This window comes from Spea bombifrons, chromosome 1, assembly GCF_027358695.1.
Source record: "Spea bombifrons isolate aSpeBom1 chromosome 1, aSpeBom1.2.pri, whole genome shotgun sequence".
In the NCBI taxonomy this organism is placed as follows: domain Eukaryota; kingdom Metazoa; phylum Chordata; class Amphibia; order Anura; family Pelobatidae; genus Spea; species Spea bombifrons.
Genome location: NC_071087.1, coordinates 91273445 through 91301119, shown reverse-complemented (window position 1 = coordinate 91301119; position 27675 = coordinate 91273445). Strand labels below are relative to the sequence as shown.

Sequence of the window (27675 nt, the reverse complement as noted above, 5' to 3'; positions counted from 1 at the left end):
AAGCAGGGCGTGCAATTTGCAAAGTTTATTCCATTGTGCAAATAACTTTCACGAAACAGCACAGAAACACAAACCGATCCTTTTATTGGAGTCGCTGCCATTCGGGTGGTGCTGTGCGTGTTTAGCATGCTCCTATGTTGAAGATAGTGGATAAATGTTGGGGACACACGCACGTCCAGCCCTGCTGCTATGGTAGCAGAGTTTAAATGCAGCCAGTATTGTATGGCTGTAAAAGCTAGAATCTTAACTGTGCATTATTAACTCTATGTAAAGAACAGTGTGTGGGCAGACACTGTGCTTCTGTTCCCTTTGTGAGGTTAACAGATTTGCAGCCGTATCAAGTCCTTGAAGTGATGTGGAAAAAGAAATAGACAAAACCAGGGGTAGGTTACATACCCTGCTGCAATGAAAAACACATGGTTTACAGTATCTAGGCTTTTCTACCTCTTAGAATTGTTAACATGTCATGACCTTGAGGGCGAAAAAGAAACAAGAGGGGGAAAAAGCATTTCTGGAATTCATTGCTCAGTCTCTGGTGTTTTAAGGAACCTTTTAAGCGCAACTATAAAAAAAGACGACGTGTGAACGGTATGTTACGAAATCCTTACCTGATTGTTGTTTGTTTTCAGCAACGTCGGAGGATCATTTCGTAATGGCGAGGAAACAGAACTGCTTTCACTATTGCTTCCATCGCTAAGGCTTATCCTAAAAGAAATTATGGCAAAGTTGTGCAACGCAATTGGTCAGTATGAATTTGGTCAGTTTTTTATATCTAAAAGTTTATTGAACTATTTTGACTTGAAATGATAAAAAGTTACAAGAGGGACAGAGAAGACTGACAGAGAAGAGGGCAGGAGCCTAAGCGCACAGCGTTATCTATCAATGGCTTATAGCACACAGCCAGTTTACTTGAAAGGTCACGATCTCATCAAAATAAACTGTAGCAAACATATAATACATGCTGTCCATTCAACCAAATTCTCACATTGAATAAAATGCCGCTTTTAGGACCCGTGTGCTAAGTTTACTCCAAGAGATGAACTTTGTATTGAGCATACATTACATTAGTGATCAAAAGTCTTCCTTTGAAATTAACATAAATCAGAGGAAAAGGCTCAGAAATGCTTTAAGAAAAGGGAGGGAGAAGAAAGATGAGAATGAGAGGGAGCAAACACATCATTTTTCTTGATCTCAATTATATATATAGATATATATATATATATATATCTATATATATATGTGATATTTTCATTCGCAGAGGTCTCATTTTCACATTCATTAGAAGCAACTACTTCAGACATGTGGATGCATTTTTAATATTCATTTTATTTTACCTGTGGGCTCCACTCATATGCTTCTTTAGTCAGTTCTAAATGCTGGCATTGTATGTCACAGACACATTTACTGTCTTTCAACATCATGGTCATTAAAAAGGCTAGAAATATATTATATATATATATATATATATATACCGTATTTGCTCGATTATAAGACGACCCCGATTATAAGACGACCCCCCAAAATCAAAATATTAATTTAGGAAAAAAACAAAAAGCCTGAATATAAGACGACCCTATAGGAAAAAAAGTTTTACCAGTAAATATTAATTCATGTAAATATATTTTTTAAATTTCCTTTTATTTGCCAACCTGCCCCCCCCAGTTATGCCACTCTGCCCCCAGAAATGCTTTATACCCCCCCTATTTGCCACTCTGCCCCATGATATGCCTTATAATGCATTTCTGGAGGTATATATGCATATCATGGGGCTGAGTGGCATATAGGGGGTTAAAATGCATTTCTCAGCCCCATGATATGCCTTTTAACCCAGCATGTACTGGCTGCCTTGGCTTGATAGGAGTGTGATTGCTGCAACAGCAATCACACTCCTATCAAGCCAAGGCAGCCAGTACATGCTGGAACCTGGGGATGATAGTAGTGGGATTACAGCCTCCCTATGCCATGCTACAACCCCCACCCCCCTTACACATCCATGCTATCACACACAAACACACATTCACAAACATTTAAATACTCATTCATTCCATTAATCACACATACTTCACACATTAATCACACATACTTACCCAAAAACCCTCCCCCACCCCCTTACCTGAACTGCAGATCTCTCACTCGAAGACTTCTGCAGGGGACCGGCTGTACCAGCAACTTCTCTGGCCCCGCCCCCAGAGGAGGGAGGGGGAGATAGAGTTCTGTGAGGAAGCTACAAGCTTCCTGTCCTCCTGCTTCTAACGGAAGAGACGCTGCTCGCGACCGGTAAGCAGCATGGTCCCAGCCATTTTTTTGGGGTCTGATTAGAAGACGACCCCGATTATAAGACGAGGGGTATTTTTCAGAGCATTTGCTCTGGAAAAAACCTCGTCTTATAATCGAGCAAATACGGTATATACACACACACACACACACACACAATAATTATGACCACCTGCCTAATATTGCGTAGGTCCCCCTTTTGCTGCCAAAATAGCCATGGCCCATCAAGGCATGGACTCCACTAGACTTCTGAAGGTGTGCTGTGGTATCTGGCACCATGATGTTAACAGCAGATCTTTTAAGTCCTGTAAGTTGCGAGGTGGGGCCATGGATGCATCCTAGTGCCATGTGTTCTCCAGGTAAGCAACACGTACACACCCGGCCATCCATGTGATGTAAAAGAAAATGTGATTCATCAGACCAGGCCACTTTCCATTGCTCCGTGGTCCAGTTCTTATGCTCATATGCCCATTGTAGGCACTTTCAGCAGTGGACAGGAGTCAGCATCAGCACCTTGACTGGGCTGTGGCTGTGCAGCCCCATACACAACAAACTGCAATGCACTGTGTGTTCCGACAACTTTCTATCAGAACCAGGATTAAATTTTTCAGCAATTTGAGCTACAGTAGCTCGTCTGTTGGATTTTAACACACAAGCCAGTCTTCGCCCCCTCCAAACACATACATCAGTGCGCATTGGCCTCCCATGACCCTGTCACCAGTTCACTGCTTTTCCTTTCTTGGAACACTTTTGATAGGTACTGAGCACTGCAGACCGGGAACACCCCACAAAAGCCAGTCGTCTAGCCATCACAATATGGCCCACGTCAAAGTCGCTCAGATCCTTGCTTGCATATTTTTTCTGCTTCTAACACATCAACGTTGAGAATGAAACGTTCACTTGCTGCGTAATATATCCCACCAACTGACAGGTGCCATGATAACAAGATTATGAGTGTTATTCACTTCATCTGTCAGTGGTCATAATGTTATGGCTGATCGGCGTATGTATGTGTAAGATATATATACACACACACACACACACACACACACACACACACACACACCTTTGACTCCTAATTCACAAGTTCAAATGTAAAGAACCTGTTAATCAGGCTGAAATTGCGTGAAAAAAGTGAAGTCTCTTCAGTGTGTGTTAAATGAACTTCTGTTTTAAGATGGATTATACAGTATATACCTGCGAGCCCGGCTTCCTCCATGCATATGGATCGTCCTCTCGTTCTCAGAATCGTTATCCTCTGCATCATCAGATTCGTCGTCATTCTCATCAGAATGCAAGTCTTTCATTATGGACCTAAGGCTGCCTGGACAAGACATAAAGAAACCTATGCAAGTTAGTACACTGGATCAAGAAAATCATTGTGTTTGCTGTCTGACACATCATTCATTGTGATTTAAAGGCAGAGGTTTCTAGTTGGAATGGACGTATAAGTTTATTTAAAATGAATGGCTATTGGTTTAATCAAGGTCTGCTGAGGCAGGTGTGCTGGACCCCTTCTTTGTTGTCAATTGTAAAAGTTTAGTTAGTCAAATAACAAATCATATTTTAGGAATAAAAAAAGATATGATTGGATAAAAAATGTGCTAAACTGATGGTTTCAGGCCATACAAGGAACCCTAGTTTGCATGTTGGGATATCAAATTAGTGAATGTTAAAAATATTAAGGTATTACCTCAACATTGTTTGGTGTTTTTTTTTTCTTACTACTAATTTATGTTAAGGTTTTGGGAGATTGAGACACAAACATAAATCTATATCCAACATCTAAGAGCCCAATATTTGAAATACAATAAGGGTTAAGGGGCTGCTGCATGAGATTTGCTTCCGTAATGTAAATTAGATATAAAGCAAGAAAATTAAAAGTAGTACACAGAACAGTCATTGCGAAAAAATGGATGTACAGAGAACTAAGGTATTTGGGTTAAGCTCGGGACGGAGGATAAAATAAAGGGGGTGCTATAACAAATCAATTTGATTGCAGGCTTTATTTGAAGCAGGGTGCTTTTGTTTGCCTGTTTTTGATCTATTTAGTTTTTAGCATACTCCTTTGAGTTCAAGGTCAAATTCTGGTCAAGCAAGTAGTTTCCCTAACTCCTAATGGGAGCTGGATTGGTGCAGCAAAACTACACTACTGTGCCTTCCGTACTTCTCAGAACACCTTCACCAAGTGCTTACATAAACGGCAGGCAGTGCTTTATGCGATAAACAGCATATAACCGGTCCTTAACTGGACCTGTTCGCCAAACAACATACAATTTACGATGTAAAAGAAATACAAATTTACAAAACTATATATATATATATATATATATATATATATATATATATATATATATATATATATATATATATATATATATATATATATATATATATTGAGGTTAGATGATTCACCAGTAGCAAACTCTTCTTTAATGACATAACATTTACTGTTTTAAGCAATGAACTCTCTCAATTTTGTTTATATACTGCTGACATATCTACCTACAAACATTCTATGGATTGCCTAGTTACTTCTAAAATTCTTTACATGCTTGCATTATTAATATATATAAGCAAAATTAGGTTCATCTGTGGTATTCTATGCCAGTGTTTGCAAATTCCCTCCATAAATGTTCCCTCGACTCACCATCTCCTACAGATAATAATCTCTATATCACCTTTAGCCATGACAAATTTGTTTTTCAGCTACCGTTTCCCATTGAGCTCTGAAGTCTGCAATATACATTTACACTCAGATGCTTTTCTATTAAATAGGCATATAATCTTAAACTTGTGAATGTGCAGTTTCAGGTAAATAATAAAGCTGAGAAACACAACAAGGGATGTGGCCTCTGCTTTCTGTACACATTTCATTCAGTGCTTTGGTAAAGCCAGCATTGTTACTTTATTAGTTTAATACCTTGTCTGTGGTTATGAGGTGGTGCCAAGCTGGAACTTGAGCTCGAGCTCGAACTGGCAGGACTTGGCTGACCTGACTGTGAAGCAAAGAACAAGACAAATGAAATATAAAAAGTATATAAAGCTAAAAAAAGTTTTGTAACACTTAAGATACATAATCAAAGATATGTTTTCTCACTTTGAGACTGACAAGGATTGAAAACTAAATACTAGAACTCCTGGTGCTTAAAAATCATCACTAATACATATGGACAAGAGTAAAGTCTTCCTGTACACAGACACAGAGGATTAGCATATGATATAGTCTGCTTGTGTGACTACAATCTTTTATATCACTCTGTAGGGCTCCGCAGATTACATAAAATCAATACAGTACCTTTCACTATTAGATACCTCAAAACCAAATATAAATTAGCTTACGCAAACAGAAGAAATCAGAAAATGACAAAAGTTTTAACTATCAGTCTAAAATAATGAATATAATTCAATGTAGTTTTGAAGAAAAAAATGCCCCCCCATCATCACCACTGGTAGTCTCTAGCCATGTGAAGCCAATCTGCAGCTCTCGTTCATGAGGCACACACCATGTATCTGCAGCCGCATAATATAGTTTCTTATTAAATGCAAAGAGAATGGTCAGGTTACATAGAACGTGCCTTGCAGCAGCCTCAGGGATATGTAGCAAACGTCAACAAATAATCACGAACAATCTCATTTGGACAACTATATAAAGTTGTGTGAAAAAGAAAGTACGCCCTCTTTAAATTCTATGGTTTTACATATCAGGACAAAATAGTCTGTTCCTTAGCGGGTCTAAAAATTAGGTACATACAACCTCAGATGAACAACAACACATGACATTACTCAATGTCATGATTTATTCAACAAAAATAAAGCCAAAATGGAGAAGCCATGTGTGAAAAACTAAGTACACTGTTACTGCTTCCATAGGACTTAAGATGCTAAGTAGCAGACAGGTGCAGGTAATCAAATGCCTTTAATAAATTGATCATCAGCAAGTTCTATAAACGTCTGGAGCATTCAGGTGTGTGCCAACACAATGCTGAGGAGGAAATACATTAGCAATGATCATAGAGAAGCAATTGTTGCTGCCCATCAATCTGGGAAGATGTATAAGCCCATTTCCAAACAATTTACATCAAAGTACATCATTCTACAGTGAGAAAGATTATTCAAAAGTGGAAAACATTCAAGTTGCCAGTCTTTCCAGGAGTGGACTTCCCAACAAATTCACCCCAAGGTCAGACCGTGCAATGCTCAGAGAAATTACAAAAAAACCAAGAGTTACATCTCATACTCTACAGGCCTCAGTTAACATGTTAAATGTAAAAGTTCATGACAGTACAATTAGAAAAAGACAGAAGCAATATGGTTTGTTTAGAAGGGTTCCCAGGAGAAAGCCTATTCTCTCTAAAAAGACAGCACAGCTTAGGTTTGCAAAGTTGCATCTGAACAAACCACAAAAATTATGTCCTTTGGACAGACAAGACCAAAGTGAAGATGGCCATAATGCACAGCCCAACGTTTGATGAACACAAGCACCGTGGTAGAGGGGTGATGATTTGGGCTTGTTTTGCAGCTACAGGACATGAGAACCTTGCAGTCACTGAGTCGACCACAAACTCCTCTGCAGGCCAAAATATTCTATAGTCAAATATGAGGCCTCTGTCCGATAGCTTGGCGAAAATTTGATAATGCAACAGGACAATGATCACAAGCACAATAGCAAATCTACAACAGAATGGCTGAAAAAGGATCAAGGTGTTGCAATGGCCAAGTCAAAGTCCAGATATTCACCATTCTGGCTTTATTTTTGTTGAATGAATAAGTAATATGTGTTGTCATTCATCTGAGGTTGTATTTGCCTAATTTTTAGATCTGCTAAGAAACAGATGATTGTTATTATACCCTGATATGTAAAACTATACAACTGTATGTCACAGGATGGTCAGAACTACAACTGCAAATCCCTGCACATCAGATATATACCACACTGATAGCAACATAAAACATGTGAATTTAATTCCAAACTGGAGCCATGAACAGAGTCTGCAGAGGAACAACATGTATGCCCAGTGCGCTAATGAGAATATGACTTGGTCCTCCAGTAGATGCTATCCCTGCCTTAGTGACCCTGGATAACTCAGAATCTTAATCAGCTAAATTCTTATGAAAAACAGATATAAAACCACCTGAACTACCTGGTCTTTAAGGATTACAGTTAAGGCACACTGTCAGGCATGCAATAGAAAGACTACCTAGATCCTCCAGAAAGATCAAGTATAGATCCCCATATGCCTTCTGTCAATGATGTAATATGAGGAGTAATATGAGACCAACTAAATACACGTCATGTACAGTTACATACAAAAATGGGTACTAGTGAATTGAGCTTTTCCCACACTTTTACCATATGGTCATTTAACCTTGGTTCCACTTTTTCATTTTTAGTGTATCACCACAAACTAACAAGGACAGGTATAAAGAACACTTTGATACAGGTTTTAGCTGTATAGTCCAACATTTATTATGAGTACGGTAATACATAAAAAAAAAGAATTCAGTAGAAAAAAGGCACGGTTTAAACACGATTTTTCTATGATAATGGTCACCAAACCAGTCGAGTTGAAAAAGACACCTATTGTAATGATTTGGTGAAATATATACATGAGAGAGAGAGGAGGGAGAGAGAGACAGCACAAGAATTTTCCTATTTCTGGCAATTAATATTCAATATTACAAGGTTTACGCTGCTGTTTAGAAGCCGTGCACTTTTTACAGCTAGTATGCTAGTTTGTAACATTGACAGTGAACAGCCCACCTGCTCAAATTACCCAATAAAAGCATGAGTTTCTGTACAGTAGACGGCTGCGTCTCTATATTACGGAAACAATCCACGTGGATAGTTTACAGGATGTTACCGGCTGCATGACATAACACTAGAGACCATGTAGCAGGGTAGGTGTATAAACACTATTAATTTAGTAAACAAACACATTACAGAAGAAAATGCACACTTGACAAAACGTTGCTACATATTTGCACTTCTGGTGCACCTGCTTTTCTGAACTACAACTCCTATCATCATCATCGTCTTGCTGAGGATGATTGTAGTTCACAAAAGCACATGTACTTTTTGTAGGAAATAAAAATGTGTGTTTATGTCTTTTAAAATTAGATGTGTTAATTTGGGGGGGCACTGACACGTGGGGGCACTTGTGGCAGAAGCCTGATCCCTGTATGATAATTGTGATCAGACTTTTTTTGTGCCTGCCAGCCAACTTATCTAAGATCAGTATTTAACACGCAGGCAAGCATTTTTTTTTTTACTATTCATGGCATAGTAGCATGCAGCCATATTAGGCTGCCTGTTGCATGAGCTAATCAGCACCTTTATAGTAAGTGTCACATTTACACTTGATACAAGGAGGGTGCATAGCGGTGTGTGTGTGTGTGTGCGCGCGCGCACACATTGCTACTCAATGTATGATGCTCTATGCCATCACTATAGCCACCGGTATTTATGATAGCATAGTACGAGAGTGGGATGGGTTAAGTCAGATCTGTGTTTTAGTTAACAGCTTTAATATAAATTATATGGACCTGTTAATTGTAAACTTTGTCTAGAAGGGTTCTCCCTTACTGCTGAGCACAGGGACATGACGTTATATCTCCGCACTCCACCTATTAAGGCTGCGGAGCCTGATCGCCCAGTAGGAGGATCTGCCTCATATGCTGGTAGCAGAGGGGCTGCTGTCTCCCGGAGCTGGCGCACTACCCCAGAATATGCCACAGATCAGGGTAATCTGAAATGCTAGCAGCTGCTAATTATAGACAGAACAAAGCAAAGCAAAGACGCTGTTTGCGTGGTTCTGTTATCAACTTTTTTATGAGGATTACAGAGCCAGTAAATCCAGCGGAATCCTGGAGTTTGTGAGTAACCCTGGAAGCTGCACAGACTTCTGATCTAAGCAGCATCCCTCAGCACATGGCTTCCACTGGCCTAGCAGTGGCTTCTTTCTGTAAAACAATCCATTGTTGCAGCTTATAATGAGCGGGCAGATTTACAGCCTCGCACCGCCTTTTCTCACAATTAGAAAGATTCCTAGTCTGTAACAGAATATGCCCTGCCCCGCACCCCTACTTTCCACAGATTGTTAGAGAACAGTCATTGGCACATGTCCCCTCCTAGCTTAATGTCCAAGGCATTTTATAGAAGTTTTACAAAATGACAGAAATACGACTAAAGTGCAATGCCTTCCACAAAAAAAGGAAAAATGATGCCAGGGTTTGGAATGCCTGTAACCTGACAAAAGTAGGATTTTGCAGAAGCCTGATCTTAAATCACAGACTCGGCAGAGGTTATAGGGAATACAATCTAAAAAAAACTCAGTAGAACAGATTAATATCGTCATGTCTAACAAACAACAGACAGTGTAATGTTTATATGTCCAGCGTTTGGCACAATCTGGGTATTTGGCTGCAGATGCACATCACATTATTCTCGATCATTAGAGAATTGGCTCGGAATATGACGCTTTTAATTATAACTTGTAAATCAGACAACCATATGGGTGCTAAAACTACTACTACTACTACTACTACTACTACTACGGCTATCATGGCTTCACGATGCATCATAGAGGACCTGCCACTGAAAAACATAATGCATTCATCAACAGAGTATAGAAAGAAATGAAGAGTGTGAATATATTTGACACATTTTCATGATAGTAAAGATATTTGTGATGTAATACCATTAAAAATCTTGGAGATTCCTGCTGCATGCTATGTGACCAAAAAAAAGGAATGTGTAACTGCACCTGCGTCATCAGGCAGCCGCTGGACTTGGGGCTGAACTTACCCTGGGCACAAATACCAGCGTCTCCGAGCACGGCAGCGGCAGAGATTGAGCAGGACATAATGGGAAATTATCATACCCGGGAACTCTCAGGGTTTGCCCCTAAATCTCAAGGTTTTTGCCCCAATCCCAGGGTCTCAGGGAGAAGGGGCAGATTGGCAGGGTCACACAGTCTGGAACGGACTTCTTCCTTTTCTACCCTGCTTGTGATCATATATAAGACTCACGGACAAAGTCAAGGTTTCAATAAGAACCTGTATTAGAGCTATTTGTGTAGCACATTTGGAGAGTCACTACATGGAATGCTCATGGTGGGCTATGAAAGAGCGAATATTTCAAGTGTCTCGCGGGCAGCCCATTTAGAAAGTTCCCCAGGTTTTTGTAGGATTGAAAGTAGGGATGACTTGGTAAACATCTACACCAAGGCACACATGTCAAAAAAGCTCAGTGCTCTCAGGGCAGAAGCCAACAAATCACTATGATATGAACAAAGAGATCTGCCCCTTCTCACCCAGACAATACTTTTTACTTTAAAATTAATGTTTAGCACAATCACATAAATCTGAAAGTATTAAAGGAATGTAATGTTATTTAAGGATAATCATAACTGCTAAATGATATGCTGTGTGATTTATAATAATCACTTTAGCTAGACTTATAAATGTCTGACACATAACTATAACCGTACAGAAACATGCACAGAACAATGGCACTCTGTAATGACATGTTTTAAAGCTGGCTAGCTCTCTAGAGAATATAATTATATATATATATACGTATATATCTGACAGATGAAGTGAATAACACTGATAATCTTGTTATCAGTGGGTGGGATATATTAGGCAGCAAGTGAACGTTTCATCCTCAACGTTGATGGATCTGAGCGACTTTGACAAGGGCCAGTCAGTGATGGGTAGCTGACTGGGTCAGGGCATCTCCAAAAATGCAGCTCTTGTGTGGTGCTCCCTGTTTACAGTGGTCAGTGCCTTTAAAAGCGGTCCAAGGAAGCAAAAGCAGCGGACCGCCGACACAGTCATGGACAGTTAATGCTGGTTCTGATAGAAAGGTGTCAGAACACACAGTGCATCACAGTTTGTTGCGTATGGGGCTGTGTGAGACTAGTGAGGGTGCCCATGCTTACTCCACCACCAAAAAGCACCTACAATGGACAGGTGAGCATAAGAACTGGACCACGGAGCAATGTTAGAAGGTGGCCTGGTCTGATGAACTACATGATGTGACTGGCCGGGTGGGTGTGTTGGTTACCTGGAAAACACATGGCTCCAGGATGCACTACGGGAAGAAGGCAAGCCGGCGGAAGCAGTGTGATGCTTTGGCCAATGTTCTGGTAGGAAACCTTGGGTCCTGCCATTCATGCGGATGCTACTTTCACATGTACCACCTACCTAAGCATTGTTGCAGACCATGTACACCCTTTCATGGACATGGTATTCCCTGATGGCATTGGCCTCTTTCAACAGGATAATGCATCCTGCCACAAAGCAAAAATGGTTCAGGAATGGTTTGAGGAACACAACGAGTTCAAGGTGTTGACTTGGCCTCCAAATTCACCAGATCTCAATCCAATCAAGCATCTGTGGGATATGCTCGACAAGCAAGTCCGATCCCTGGAGGCCCCACCTCGCAACTTACTGGACTTAAAGCTGGTGCCAGATACCACAGCATACCTTCAGAGGAGTAGTAGAGTCCATGCCTCTACGGGTCAGGACTGTTTTGGCGGAAAAAGGGGGACCTGCACAATATTAGTTATGGCTGATCAGTATATATACATATGAAGTATATACATACACACACACAGTGTGTCTTCCACCCTTTGACTTTAATCATGCCCTCTTGTTCTGTTCCATTAGAAGATACTGCAATTTAACCAAACAACTTTACATACTCTGTTTAATTGTCAAACAAAAAACACTTAAGGGAGCAATACAAAAAGATAAGGCAGTTGTGACTGGAATGTGAAGTCTATCGGGCAGAATTGGCCTCAGACAGTGAACAGTAGGATGCCAAAACATTATTTCCATATAAAGAGCTTGGAAGTGAACCGAACCTCGGACTCCCTATCTCCACTATACCATCTCCTGCTGTATTGGTTGTTACAGTGGTGGCAGGAAGAAGCTCTGAATTTAACACACGTACACCAAATGATAAAATTTTATCTTAACAAAACTGTGAATTTCCTTGCTGTAGAAGACTCTAATACACTCGCACAAAGGAAATACTGAGCTCCTACACACCAGGGGAGGAAAGAGAGGCATGGGAATTGGGGTCCCCATGAAAGGTCTGCTACCACTTTGGACCTCACTCCCTGGGAAGATTACACCAGTGCTCGGCACCCCTCAGATTCTGGTGACCCTTGAAACATCCTGGGACACCTGGTGCTAACACTGGCCCTATCTACTTTTAGCAGCATTTTGGAGCAGCAGTAAACCTAACAAAATATTTATACCTCATTTTCTGTGATCATGTTATTTCTTTCATGTAAACATATAGCTGCCAGTATTTAGTGGCAAACAGCATAATAGCCTTACTGTTAAACAGCGGTTTCACTTGGTGCTAGCAATGTATAGAAGTAATCAGAGATCTCATAGAGATGTTGCTATGATGCAACCAGTAAGCTCATGAAGATCTCCAGCTGCAGCCCAAAACACTGAGCACTAGTATTGGCAATGATGCACACCATTTCGTTTAAGAGTTTAGTTGCATTCACATGAACTATTATTGAGAAGCTATTACTCTTCACGTCAACCCTTCAGACACACACCAAATCCTATAGTTTACTGCGGCATGGAGCATAGTGCCTTACTGAAGCCTCCAGGGGAAGTAAGGGCTTTGGTGTCTTTTGAATGATTTAGGAGGAGACAGATATTCAGGCAGATAAGAAACATAAGGCCAGCTGGAATGCCTGACTGCTCCATTATCCTCCAAACACATAAGCCCAAACTAATTCCAAGCAAACAAAATCATAGTCTCTTAGACAAAAAGCACCACGTAATGCAACTTCTCAAAACATACGACAAGCTAGCTGGTTAACCCAACATACCAGAGGTTATGTTGTTTATAAACTTGTCAAGTACCTTGACCTCATTTTTTGTTACTCTGTATAGTCTACTGGATCCACACCTAAATCCTTGCATTCACTCAACCTTCATTGGGACTTCTTGTTCCACTTTTTATTCTATTATGTTGAAAGGGGCATAATGATAACAATTGACCATTGTGCCCTTTAAGTTATGAAGGGCTCTGCTCATTCTGTGATGACGTAGCTACCAGTCTTACATCAGACTGGAAAGGCCCATCATTTGTGTGACCTTGGGCACGCATGACAAGGATCACAGTCAGTACTGCTGGCACTAGCCTTCATTTGTATTGTGCCGCCCTCGAATGATACAAAAACTGGCATATAAGGCCAAAATTTATTTTTACGGACCGTTACTACAAAAATGACAATTTATTGCACACGTACACTCGTGAAGAAAAACTGCAGTGTATTGGGTATTAAGCCCAACAAGTGTGCACTTAGAAAGTGGGTGCCACCACACCAAATCATTTCTGAAGAACATGCTCCCCTAGTTACAGAAGACTCCTGCCATGTCACTGCGGCATCGCAGATACTTACAGGAGGAAAAGCTGCCTCTCATCTTCTCTCAGTGTTCTGTCCTAATGAGGCAGACAAGAATAGAGCTCTTCAAGCAAAGGGTTTCAAAGAGAAAGACAGAGAAGGAAGTGAGGTATGGAAAGGATGTATAATTTATAGAGTACGTAATTGCTGAGCAGGGTGACAGTTTCCTTCTGCAATCATGCCCAACCTGAATGTTGACAGCTGTGTGCCTTAATCCTTTCTAATATACATAACCACATGCAAGGGCACTGTCAAGTTTCCTGCAGTCTGGTGACGTTCTTCTGCAGCAATAAGGACTGCCCATTATTCCCGCTTAGACAGCAGGTATGGTCTTGGTGCTCACAGAATACACCAGGACATCAATACATGCTTCGGAGGAACAAGCCATTAGTCAAACGGAGTTTTCAATAAATCAAACATTTTTTTTACCCTCATCCTGGATAATGATATGGATCTCATTTTTAGCCCTCCAAGACACAAAACGTGGCATGGTCGCTTGTTCTCTTTGTGTGCACCAGGGTGAAAACATAGCATCTATACCACAGAGTTCTTGACACATTGAGCCTGTTAACGAGCCATGCTGGGCAACCTAGACATATTTATGCTTGTAAATTAAGTTAGATACACCAGGGTCTTGTAAAATAATTCCATTAAAAAACTGCATTAATGACAATATCTGTAGTGGATTTTTTTAAACAATATTTCATTAAACTCACAAAGAAAAAAAGTCACATAAGGTTCTGTTGCGTAGGAATAAATCAAGTCCAGCCGTCATGTTTAGGATTTTGTTTGACTTGGCTGTGTATTTTATGTTTTACTTGCAGAATTTTATCTACTCTTAAGAGGACGTTGCCAAGGCAAATTAAATTCACTCGGAGAAGGAAAATATATATTTCCTTTTTCCACTGAGAACAAAGTAGACGTGGAGGTATTATTCAGTGGCTCTTAAAACCTCCCTCGAAGCTTTTTTCTTCGTAACAAATACAAAATAAACAGAAAGTGTTGTGCAACATTAAATACTAAAACAAAATTCAAATAAATTAGTAATAGAGTAAATTAAGCATTCTTATATTTAAGGTAAAATTCATTTGAAACAATGAATTAAAAATATAAAGGTTGTCCTATTAAAGGAAACACTGCTCACTACAATCAGGGTAATATTGGAATGTTAGTGGCAATGACAATTGACATTTGGAATAAAACAGACATGGTAGATTTTATTATTATTATTATTTTTAGAACAACAGAGATGTATTATAGTCAATAAAAAGAAATGTGCATATGCACGGTCCCATACAATATCTACTCATACATTGCAAACGGGGGGGGGGATTCGCATGTATGCACCAATGATTCCAGTCCGGGGGGGGGGTGGGGAGGTGCTACGCTATAAACCATTACTTGTTTCAAAACATCACATCATTAAGATTTGTATGGCATTATGATTACGTTTTGAAAGAGAGAGAACATTATCTGATAGGATCTTACTTTGGCTGCCTGCCCTAGTTAAGCAGTGGGATTTGTGGCTTTAAAAATTCTTGAAGGTTTTACAAGACCACTGAGGGATTCAAAAAGATTTCTGCACATTTCATCTTAAGCCAAATTAATAAGTCTCTTTTGCCAGATGCAAAGTGCCATTTTACGGGGAACTCTAAAAAAGGTACTAATGGGCCACCTTTAAAATGGGCCTTAATCCGAGCGCCTATAAAATGATCAGCGAGAGCCCATTCTACAGGCATTTTAGTGTAATTTCTTTGAACAATGTACTGCTGGTAAGATTTACGCTAAAGTGGTTGCGGTGACAGGAGGTAAACCAGACTCTTCTGTGTATTGTATACAGAAAGCAAGCGAATGCCCACACTATACAGTCTATCCCCCAAGGCTGTAGCCAAGAAGAATACTGAAAACCAATGTACAGTGCACTGGAGACGCTTCACTATAGGCTCATATATAGTGGAAACAACTCTTTATGGCATAGACTATAAAGATGGAGCTGTATGCATCGGTACATGTGCATAAGAGATGCTATTTTGGAGAATCTCAATGAAAATAAATGTATGCTTCCATATCAGCATGGGTTTACAAGGGATCGGTCCTGTCAAACTAACCTGATCAGCTTTTATGAGGAGGTGAGCTCAAGACTGGATCGGGGTGAATCGCTGGATGTCGTATATCTTGATTTTTCCAAAGCGTTTGATACGGTGCCACATAAAAGGCTGGTACATAAAATGAGAATGCTTGGGCTGGGGGAGAATGTGTGCATGTGGGTAAGTAACTGGCTCAGTGATAGGAAACAGAGGGTGGTTATTAATGCTACATTCTCTGAGTGGGTGACTGTTAATAGTGGGGTACCACAGGGGTCAGTTTTGGGTCCTATTCTTTTTAATATATTTATTAATGACCTTGTAGAGGGATTGTATAGTAAAGTATCAATCTTTGCAGACGATACTAAGCTCTGTAACGTGGTTAACACAATAGAGGACAGTGCACGATTACAAATGGATCTGCATAGGTTGGAGGCTTGGGCTGGGATGTGGCAGATGAGGTTCAACACAGATAAATGTAAGGTTATGCACATGGGAAAGAAAAATCCAGGCTGGGAATATGTATTAAATGGGAAAACACTGGGGACGACTGACATGGAAAAGGACTTAGGAGTTTTAGTTAACAGTAAATTTACCTGTAGCGACCAGTGTCGGGCAGCTGCTGCTAAGGCAAATAAAATCATGGGGTGCATTAAAAGGGGCATGGATGCCCACGACAAGGAAATAATTCTACCATTGTACAAGTCACTAGTCAGACCACACATGGAATACTGTGTACTGTACTGGGCACCAGTGTACAAGAAAGATATAGTGGAGCTGGAGAGGGTTCAAAGACGGGCAACCAGAGTAATAAGGGGAATGGGAGGACTACAGTACCCAGAAAGATTATCAGAATTAGGGTTATTTAGTTTGGAAAAAGACATTTTAGGGGGGACTTAATAACTATGTATAAATATATAAGGGGCAGTACAGAGATCACTCCCAGGACCTATTTATACCCAGGACTGTATCTATAACAAGGGGACATGCTCTACGGCTGGAGGAAAGAAGGTTTCTATACCAGCACAGACGGGGGTTCTTTACAGTAAGAGCGGTGAGATTAGAGAAGAAGTGGTAATGGTAAACTCAATAAAAGAATTCAAAAGGAGCCTGGACGTGTTTCTTGAAAGCAATAATATTACAAATTATGGATATTAGATTAATAGGGACAGAACGTTGATCCAGGGATTTATTCTGATTGCCATATTTGGAGTCGGGAAGGAATTTTCCCCCTGGTATGGGGCAATCGGCATCTGCTTCATAAGGGTTTTTTGCCTTCCTCTGGATCAACACAGTAGGGACACAATATGTATATAGGTTGAACTTGATGGACTTTTTTCAACCTTATGAACTATGTTACTATGTTACTATAACAGACACACTGTTAAAGGGACATTCCAGCCATCATATGTTCTTTATTGATAAATATGCCCTTTAGGACATATGATAGCTGAGCGGTCCCTTTAAATGTATGTGACCTATCTCTTGAAAATACATCGGGAGATTCATAAGAAGCCCCCCATTTGCACTTGGCTGCTGCAACCCCCCCCAATTCTCCATGCACATGATATCCGTTCTGCAAGTCAGCTCAAGTGCTGGCTCGGTTAACACTACGGGGGTCTGTTAAAACCCCTGTGTACATGTGCAAGAAGTTTGAGCGGCCAATTAGTGTCGAGAATCATCTGAACCAATCTGCATTTTCTCCCTAAGGTAAGGGTTTGATTAGTTTAATTACTTGTTTAGAGGGCTTGCTGGGACCCTGGAGTGCCCATTGAATAGAATGACAGTTAAAACAGTCTCATAAGACCTACACTGTGAGGTTAGGAACGCTCATACCGTCTCTTCAGATCAGAAGCAGACACAGGAAAGGCCTCCAGTCGTAAACAGAACATTCAGTTATGCCGAGGAATTTCATGCGTCCTCAGTGACTATTGATTTTCTGCAGATGGTTTTCCTATATGACTTATTATTGGGTTAAATAACATCTCTAGGGAATGATGGAATTGCATTTGGAGAGCAACAGATCTCTATATATTGAAAATGGGCACCATAAAAGCCATGTTTATCTTATCAATTTTTCACATGCTCTGCACCTTTCAGAATGTAGTTATAATTATTATTGGTAGATAAGCTGCCCTTGCCTAGTTTATATTTATACACACACAACGTCATTCACAAAGTGCAAGTAAATGTGATAGCTTATGGCAAAAAAAAAAACCTAAGTAATAAGAAATTCTATTACAATTCTAGGTAAAGCTCTTACTCAGACACTAAAGGGAAGAAATGGTTCCATTCTCCCACTCCTACAGGCATCAACGTACTATTGAAAAAGCTAAAACCAACCTTGCACCAAAAGATACTGTGACTGCACTACGTGAAAAGAACAATAAAATATTTAACAATTTCACATACAAATCACTTCTTAACAACTTAGAATAGTGCTTTATAAAGCACAGCTAACTAGCGAAGAAAAGATCCCTGAGGCCCTGAATCAACGTGCCCAGTTGCTTGTTTTTGTTGTCCTCATAGCCATAGTAACTTCGTATGAAAAATTAAGAAAATGGACAAGTGTGTCTCTAGGGGCAATTCATTCGAGATTAGTATCCGAATATAACGAATATCAACACAAAACGATTGCTCTCTGAAAAAAAAACAACACATCCACTATAACCCATACAAGAATTGTATCCCCCACATATAGCTACAAACGTGTACATGGTTATTATTAATGTGAGACTCAAACACTATGACATTTGCAAATGACACTTCTCTAACATACCTATGTAGGAACATAAGCATGTAAACATTTACTCAAACATACCGTATTTCAAGCCAACAAAACAAACATCCATGCAAATGTCCGTAACAGAAATCTCGTTAGTTCCACGAAATACGTTCACTGACAGCATACTTGTTATAATATCCAAGATGGGACACTTTATATATTTAACCACATCATCATTATTCATCATGTGTCAACCACAGCTAAGAATTCGTTTCCACAATCCAAATATTGGCAAAGAGATTCTTTTATTTCACCAGGTCGTGGATCTCAGAAAAGGTCTTTTTCAAACAGAAAATCAAGTACACTTGTCTCAAATAAAAGCAAACAGAGCGGGCTCTCCGCTTGGATTGTTTCAGTAAGTGTATCTATGTGACTATTGGAAACATATGAAAGGTTCTTGGTCGTAGAAAAAAAAAACAACTAAAAGTATCTTCCATAAAATTGTGGTTTAGGAAGTTGAGGTTCTTTTAAAAATCGGTAACATTACATAATGCAGGGCTGGGAGAAATATATACTGAATGTTTCCTGGGGCAATAAATGTATTTATGTAAATCTACTCATCCCCTACACTAATGCTACACGTGTATAAGTCAAGTTTATTTCATATCTGGGCTGTGAGTACACGATTTACTACTGTTCACGCCACAGCCCTGCAGAGATGACCTAGAATGACTACCCATTGTAGTTAGACGCCTAAGCAGAAAGAAAACCTTACACAACCAGAGCATCAGCCATCAGCCATCAGGGTCGTACAACTATTACAGCTGTAAGGAGCCCAGCTGTCCAGGAGGCCAACTCAGAGAGAGAGAGAAATTCTCCCTCCGAAAAAAAAAAATCCAGTACTATGGGACCACTAAGGGGGCTGGAGGAGGGGCCCTCACTGTCTCCATGACGTCTGCGTGCTGGGACTGGACGTTATTTTTGGACGTGATACAAGAATGGCAACAAGGTGGTTGAGAAATGCTGCAAATAAGATAAGTTAAGGTGCATTCCAGAAAAAAGTTGTAATGCACCCCAGTCCCCTCTTTACCAGCTTGTCTGTGCCATCTTTGGCATGAAACCACCTGCCTGTGCTGTTTTTGCCACCATAAAAGATGAGGAGAGAAAAGTGTGTGTGTGTTCAACTGGGGATGAGGCCCCAAACCGTCTGATGGTGACCTGCACAACCATCCTGGCAGTACCAATCACAAATCAATTCATATCTTGAATCACTCTGATTTCTACACATACAAAAAGGCATCTAATAAGTCATGAACTTTAGAAACGGTAAAGGTTGCACTGGAAATCTAGTTGTTGAGTACTTTCACAGCTTTCCAAATGACCAAAATGCTTTGCAGAAGGATATTACCTGGCAAGTATATATAGCCTGCTTCTTATTTCTTTGTTACACCAACGAAAATGCACAAACCATACTCGGCTCTAGCATGAGCTTCCACTCAATAGACATCCATGGTCTGCTTCTGAGCCCTTGTACTGCATTATAGTATATGGTTAAGAGTGCCAGAAAAGGGAAAGCTGCTCACAATATTACAGTATGCACAATGTAACTGTCCGCTGCCTCATAGTTATGAATAAGTGGTTACGTACTGCACTTTTCTGTATCTTTTACTGGAAGGACTGAAGGGCATTTATGGACACAGAAGAGGGGAATGACCAGGACCAAGCCTGAGGACATTGGCTAAAGCGATAATATTTGCTGTGTGAACATAAATAAATCAAAAACACCATAAAAACATTGGTGGGAAGACAGAGTAAGAAACTTGAAAATCTAGCATGCAGAGCGAAATGCATAAAGGAAATCTTAGCATCACCCACAGATGAGCTCTTATAATGATAAAGCAGATGCTCGAAGAATGACTCTAGTTCTATTTCATTTATAACAAATATGGAATAAAGAGAAAACAGCTGGTAACAAAATTTGTATTTGATGATAGGTTCAAAGCTGAAAACCCATGCCTGTTCTGATAAAATCCCTAAATCCAGAAGTTCCATGCTCAAACATATCTCAGTAACATCAAAATGCTGTAAATCTGAGCAGATGTGATGAAAACAAACCTTTCAAAAGCCCTCAAACCTCTAGAATTGACAATATACCAAAATAAGCAAAATAACTTGAAATACCTCCGATTTGGACGACATGTTATCTTCTATATCTGTGTCATTGGGATCCACAATGTCCTCAAAAGGGGGTAAGGAAACTTTCTTCTTATCTAGGACTTCACTCTCAACTTTTACCTTTCCAGGTTTAGGTTGAGATTTGTCTTTTAGGGGTTTTTTTTCAGAAGATAGTGTCAGCAGTGAAGAATTAGAAAAACCTTTAAGTGATGAGTCTGAGCTGCTTTTCCTCTTTTTGCTGGAGAGCGGATCCTCGGAGTCTATGTGTGGTGGTCTCTTGCTAGACAGTTTTTTCTCTTGCTGGTGTCCACTCGATACCGTAAGAATATTATTGTTCTCACACCTGGACTCTTTAGACATGGGCTTAGGTTCCTTAAAGACCATTTTAGGGACAATTTTTTCATCTTTTAGTGGTTTGTTTTCTTTGGGTTTTTTGGAGGAATCTTTGGAAGATTTGGTATGTTCCCTGGAAGGTTCTTTGAAGGCACTTCTATGCTCTTTTGAGTCCTTTGATGATTTTTCCTTGTGCTCCTTTGAAGACTTGTGGGGTTTTGACAAGCCAACACTGCTGCTACTGGTGTTACTGCTAGTGTTAATACTAACAAGTTTATTGGGGTCCTGTAAAATCAAAACAGGCTTCAGTTTGCACAGTGCACAAAAGCATGCGGAATACATGTACTTCTATTCATTTTCCTTTACCCAAAAACCAGACACATTGTTAAAATGTATTTACAGTAAATTGGGTAGTGTTTGGATTATACACAACATTTTTGTGGCAGATACATTTAAGAGAAATAGGCTGGTATTTAACCCAATAATGACACAGAAAAATGTAATACTATAAAACATATATATATATATATATATATATATATATATATATATTAATTATTGTACTATACCTAATATAGCATTACACAAATATCCCTGCTAAGCAGCATGCATCAAGAATGTTTTAATAATTGAAAGGAAAACAATTAGTTCAGGAAGCACTTTTGATATCCTGTTCCTGTGGATTCATATGTACTGATAGAAAATCCAAAATGCATGTCTGTGGGAACGTATATACATTTTCAACACACACGTTTGGAATATGCTGTGTGTATTCCAGGGCATGCATGTTAACATAACAATTTCCTACAACAAATACAATTTAGGAGACAATACAGCACATATTCCTCCATATGCCGAAAGAAAGAAACAAAACAAGAGAAGTACATGCTGGGATAGGTATTGTTAAAATAGTCTCAAGGGTGAGAAACAATAAACTTAAAAAAAAAAAATAAACTGGTTTATACAGATCTGGAGGTTGCGGTAAACTTTTTTCCATTTTTCAAATGGCTGTTGAAAAATGAGCAAGAAACCCTTAACGTGGACAGATCACTGTGTGCTGTGGCGAGGGGACATCATCGGAGACCAGGGGGATATGGCCAGGGACTGGGGGGGTACATAAGTAATTTGGATGAAACATGGCTAGAAGCTGGGGCATGGTTGATTTGAAAGGGACATTATGTCAGTTTATAGGGCATTAATCAAAGTACCTGCTTCATAAGACAATTGTTCCCAGAAATAAATCTGTGGCATAATTAAACTATTTCAAAGAATTACTTCTGCGATAGATTGGGGCCTTCAACGCTACTGGTATTGATGCTTCTAATGCAGCATTTACTTCCAAAGTATTCAGAAGAGTAGGTGCATCATTATCTTTAATGCAGTGCATTGAACTACCAGAAAACCTTCTGCATGATAACTCCATCTCTTACATCTTCCAATACAAAGCAACCTAGTTGCCTCAGACACATTTAGATATAGTGCTATTAATTAATGGAGGATATAAAACGATATTGTTTTTCTGCTGTGTACTTTTCAGTTTCTGTTATAGTTGGCAGGTTTACTAGCTGTTGCTGTACTAATCATTTTCATGCACTGAAGACAGGCAACGTGTTCTGGTGTCTTGCACATAAAGAAATATTGTTTTAATTAGTTGTAAATTCCAGATGCAAGCTCAGCTTATTGACTTCTCTGCCTTAACCCCCGTAACATCAAGGCTGGAGGTTGGATCGAAAAGCTAATTTGGTTCAAGAGGAAGACCATAAAGCGGAGGAAACACTAGGACGGCGGTAGAAAAAAAGCATGGCTTATGGGAATAGAATATGGGCATTTTTTTTTTCTTTAAAGAACCGTGTTACGTACGTTCTATATTAAAGTGGCAAAAATATAGCTCTTTAAATCTAAAATTACAAATCAAACATTATGTTATCTTTATAGCGTGTTAAAACTAAATTTATAAAGTGCATTGAGATATCACTATTTAAAATAAAAGTAAATACATAAGTTCATTTAGCCTAGTTTGTATTGTCAGATTATATCATTGTCTTTTCTTCAATGAGGCATTACTATAATTCTAAAATGATCAAGTGTCTTACTAAAAAAGTGGGGAAAAGTAATGCCCAACACAACTATTACTCAATTTTGCGGGTTTAACTCCATTAGTGATTATGTTTCGACCCTTCTAAATCTTCATCAGATTTCACACATATACACTATCACCTGGTGTACTTTTATTTCTGACTGATTTGGGGTCTCTGTGTGGTCTTATGGCCAGAGCACTTGACTTGAAACAATTTCAAGCAAATTTACTTATGTCTGGTGATTATGTTCAAACTTACCTTGGATCCATGAGATGGTTTGCACTTCTTTGCATCTGAGAATGATAAGGAGTTGCTGGGAAGGCTGGGGAGATGAAGGCTAGTGCCCGAAGAGAAGGATGATCCCTCTGACATAACCATGATCTGAAGAAACGAGCACAGGCACACAATACTATTTACATCTGCAATATGTCAAAACTCGGTAATGGTCACAATACACAGCAAATTAATGTTCTCCTTAAAAACGACCCCATGCCTAATATGTTATGTCACAGACCACTATTTGGCCTACGACCCAAGTATCACACAACTGCAATTATTTAGAAACTGGAACAGTGTTTCCAATTAAGATTATAGTATACGTTTGTCATACTGAGAAATCTAATCTACATTTTTTTACACCATTTTTTACTGTTCTGTGAACCAAGGAAAGATAAATATTATTTATATGACACTTTTTTTTTAAATGAGTTTACAGCTCCAAGCTTGTATTAACCAAGCAGAACCATATAATACTATATACAATACCAACCACAGGAGGCAGACATCTATGTTCATTTATAGCCCATGGTCTAATTGTGGTAGGTAAAGAAATGCACCAGAAATGAGAAGCAGAGATTAGTATAGAAAATTGGGTAAATTTAATGAAATATGTAAATTAAGGAAAACTTCTCAGTGAGTAGGTAGTGTTTGCTAATCTTTGAAGTTTAGGTTTTGAAACATCCCTCCATCCAAGTCTTATTAAAAGGGGTGCTAGCAGAATATTTGTAGGCAGAATACCTATAATTTAAATCATTTTTTTAAATAATATTTTCTAATCAAATGCCGTCTCACACTAGCAAGCTTGGCATTCTATTGGCCACAAAGTGACTTAAGCTTGAAGCCAGTAAAGCGTTAAAATCATCCCACTATTACAAGGTGAAAAAGCAGAATATATTTTCTGGTGATAGAACCTCAGAAAATAGTAATTATGTAGCTTGCAATATTCATATTTCCAAGATGTATATGTAGCAGAAACGGTAAAATATTTTCTTAGTCAAAAGACACAAATTGTAAATGTGATGTGACTATGATGCTTAAGTCTAAGTGCATGTTCATTAAAACAGGGTTAATGGTATTAAGGACAGCCAGTCTGACATACAAGATTACCTCCTGCACTATTTTATTATAGGCCACTGATGATTTATATCACGCTAATCTTTCAGTGAGTCCCAAAGTCCCTTAATATAGGCCAATTAATCACCCCTTTCATTAGAATGTGCTCACACAAGGTGAAGTATTCTGCTAGGAGTTCGGTTGCTCATTTCCTTTGTGGGGAAAACATTAACCTCAAAAGGCTGATGGAAAATGCCCTGGCGTTCTATGTACTTTGGAATGGCCATTTAGTCTGAGAAAGCCAGATTTGTTTGCTCACCTGTCCTTTCTCAAACAATAGGCACTCCTTATCACCCTAACCCTGCATTAAATACCCCAGTAAAAGCACAATTTATTGCATTTCCATAAACCCCTCAATGACATTTCATAAAATCCCCTCCTTCCTAAATACCCTGCTCAGTCTGGTCTATCTTAACTGCAGGCATGACAATGTGTTACAATGTCATTTACATAAAGGGCTTTTGTAAGTACTCTTCACATCTAAAAGATTAAAGAATATGTTGTGTCAAGATTTTTTACACTCAGGTTTCCCCACCGCCTTCCAGGAGAAACCCTCCACGTAAGTGCCGCTGGCAGTCTGGCTTGTGCTAGACACCAGGAGGCAGCCGCTGATAGTGAACATGCAGGGTTTCTTCTCACAAAGCATGTGTAACTACCGCTTCGATATAAGAATGCACCATGGCACAGCGCAGGTGGGTCAAGTTGTGGAAGCAGACAGTGAGATCCAGGTCTGCAATGTGCCATTCTTTGCGTGAGCTTGTGACATCAGTGTTACAGACGCAGACTGGAAACGCAGCTTATATGTCATTTTAACAACTGCTAATCATTAAGATTAAAAAGCTGTCTAAATTTCCTCGTCATCTTTTGTGGATTAACATTTTTTTTTTTCCTAGAACAGATGACTGGGTTCTCCTGCGGACTCAAAGACGCCAACCTATTTCTCACGAAACATGCCCACTTACCCCTCCGGCCTTTAGCAATTTCCGCCTGAACTCCTCTGTGGGATTGTTAAAAGTGAGTTTTTCACAACGGAGATGGTTTACAGGTGGATGACCTTCAAGGTGCAGAAATAAGTCGTAGTCAAAGCGGACTTTCTTAGGCTCTTCCTAATGGATTAGAAGACATCAACAATGCAGGCGATTTAATGTAACACCGCCAGTTATGAATACCAACACAAATCAATCTTTTGTTTCAATAAGATTATAACCAATGCGTAAGAAAACCTCTATCAGCCTGCTGTCACAGAGCAGGAGGCAACCCTATAGACACACATTACACACACTACAACAAGTATCTCCAAAACAATTCAGAAAGCTTAAAGACAGTCCCGACAAGCATCTCGAAAGAAAAATATTGTATATGTGACAGGTGCACTTTGAGAACTGTGGGGATAATTTATAAGTCTTAGCAATATCTTAAATGTGCTTGCAGCAAAAGGATACGTATAACCGAACAAAATTGAGCATACTTATGTTGTAGATGTGATGCTGTCTCTTCAGATGAGGCAGGTCATTTTGTTGGCGTAAGGTTCAAATGACCTTTATATCCAGAGATGTCCACCTTGATGCAAGCCCCCCCCCCAGTTTTTCTGCAATTGCAAGTCCACCCCTCTAGCTATTGTACCATTGACACCTTTATAAATCACACATCATATCTCATGCCTTCTTCATCCCTTCATCAAAGAAAACATACCATGTAGTCCAATAGACATCTGTGTTGTATTTTAATCTAGTTGAAGAGTTAATATTATAACACCACAGCTTGGCAGTACAGTTAACCCTACGAAGATGTAATACCAGGTGTTGTAACACACTAGTTGCCTTACTAAAGGCAAATGAAACCATGCATTAAATTACATACATGCTTATGTATGTCTGCTTGCTAAGCGCCATGTTTTAGCTGGTGATCAGCTGTAGTTAATGGTCAAATATTCTTTTTTATAGATCTTCGAACCATCACAAAACCAACTTATACCATAATGCTCTAAGAAATACTCAAACAGGGTTACGCTTAGTGCATTTCCTTATCTCTGTGCAACTGGATGAGTGGGAATAATATTTTTTTTTTAAAACAGGATTGTTAAAAGCAAAAAAGAAACATTAAATAATGCATACGCTTAGCTTATCGATCAAACCGTTTATAGGTATATGAAGGTTTTAAATGCATACGCACACAATGCCATTAACTGTTTGGCCATACAGGGCATATCAGCATTTGTATCACTGTTGTGCTGAGCTGAGGCTTTGCTGTATATGTAATAGAATAATCAATAACTGTAAACAGAAGTCAACAAATCAGTGACACAGCACATCACCTCGATGATTTAATCTTATAGAGCTACACATTTCTTAAAACCAGCATTAATGGATTTGGGAGGTTGCGCAACTATGGCGAAGTTGGATTTTTACTCAGGTTGAAACATGCTACATGAATCTTCTGTTTGTATTATATTTATATTACAGTTTACAGTCCCAATTGGTACTTCAACATTTGTTTACTTCTTTGGGTACAAGTCATCATCATCATACACGTTAGTCGAGTCACAGTAAACATCATTCATAAAGCACCATACCTTATTTTTAAAGTAGACTTCTATTGGCAAAATAAAACCAGCATATCCCGACTCTTCTACTTTGTACGGTGGATCTTTGCAGACTGGAAAAACAAATACGGTAAACAGCGTTAGAATGGACAGACTTTGAGCTAAACTATTAGTCATACGTTTGATAATTTGATATATTTTCTACATAGCCAACTCTCCAACATGCAGAAACATCCATAACACATCGTATCATAATAAAATAAATCACTATATTAAAGAGATTACACTACATTTTGCTAGAATATAAAATGTACCTCAGGGATGGATGATCATTCTACAGAACGTACAAAGTGAGAACATGGTTCAAAAAGGTCAGCCCCGCACAAAAGATGCCTGTCAAACTTCAGTCATGCACAGAGATAGATTCTATTAAAGCATAACTTAATTAACCTTGGAAACCTTTTCTGAGTCAATGATACATAAGAGTTTGGGTATAAGAACAGCAGTTTGATAACTATGGTATGAATTCTGACCAGTATTCATTTCATTAGAAGACACGGTGTCGCCGATCAGTTGGGTTTTGGCTGCTTTTGCTGCGCGGAAGCCCTTCAGTCTCAGTCTGCTCTAA

General features: G+C 39.3%; 1 protein-coding gene across 2 annotated transcripts in view; it reads right to left on the bottom strand.

The window, feature by feature from the left end:
• The window catches only part of MLLT3 (MLLT3 super elongation complex subunit), an 81218-nt gene that overhangs the window by 6655 nt on the left and 46888 nt on the right, over window positions 1-27675 (bottom strand). Inside the window, exons 3-9 of one of the 2 annotated variants that reach the window (XM_053465888.1) lie at window positions 27078-27160; window positions 25468-25611; window positions 23372-23494; window positions 20709-21320; window positions 5198-5273; window positions 3472-3619; window positions 609-705 (exon numbers count right to left, since the gene is read on the bottom strand). In XM_053465888.1, the coding sequence (XP_053321863.1) occupies window positions 609-705; window positions 3472-3619; window positions 5198-5273; window positions 20709-21320; window positions 23372-23494; window positions 25468-25611; window positions 27078-27160 (1283 nt within the window). The remainder of the gene's footprint in view (window positions 1-608; window positions 706-3471; window positions 3620-5197; window positions 5274-20708; window positions 21321-23371; window positions 23495-25467; window positions 25612-27077; window positions 27161-27675) is intronic. The other variant, XM_053465889.1, reaches the window with a different exon arrangement.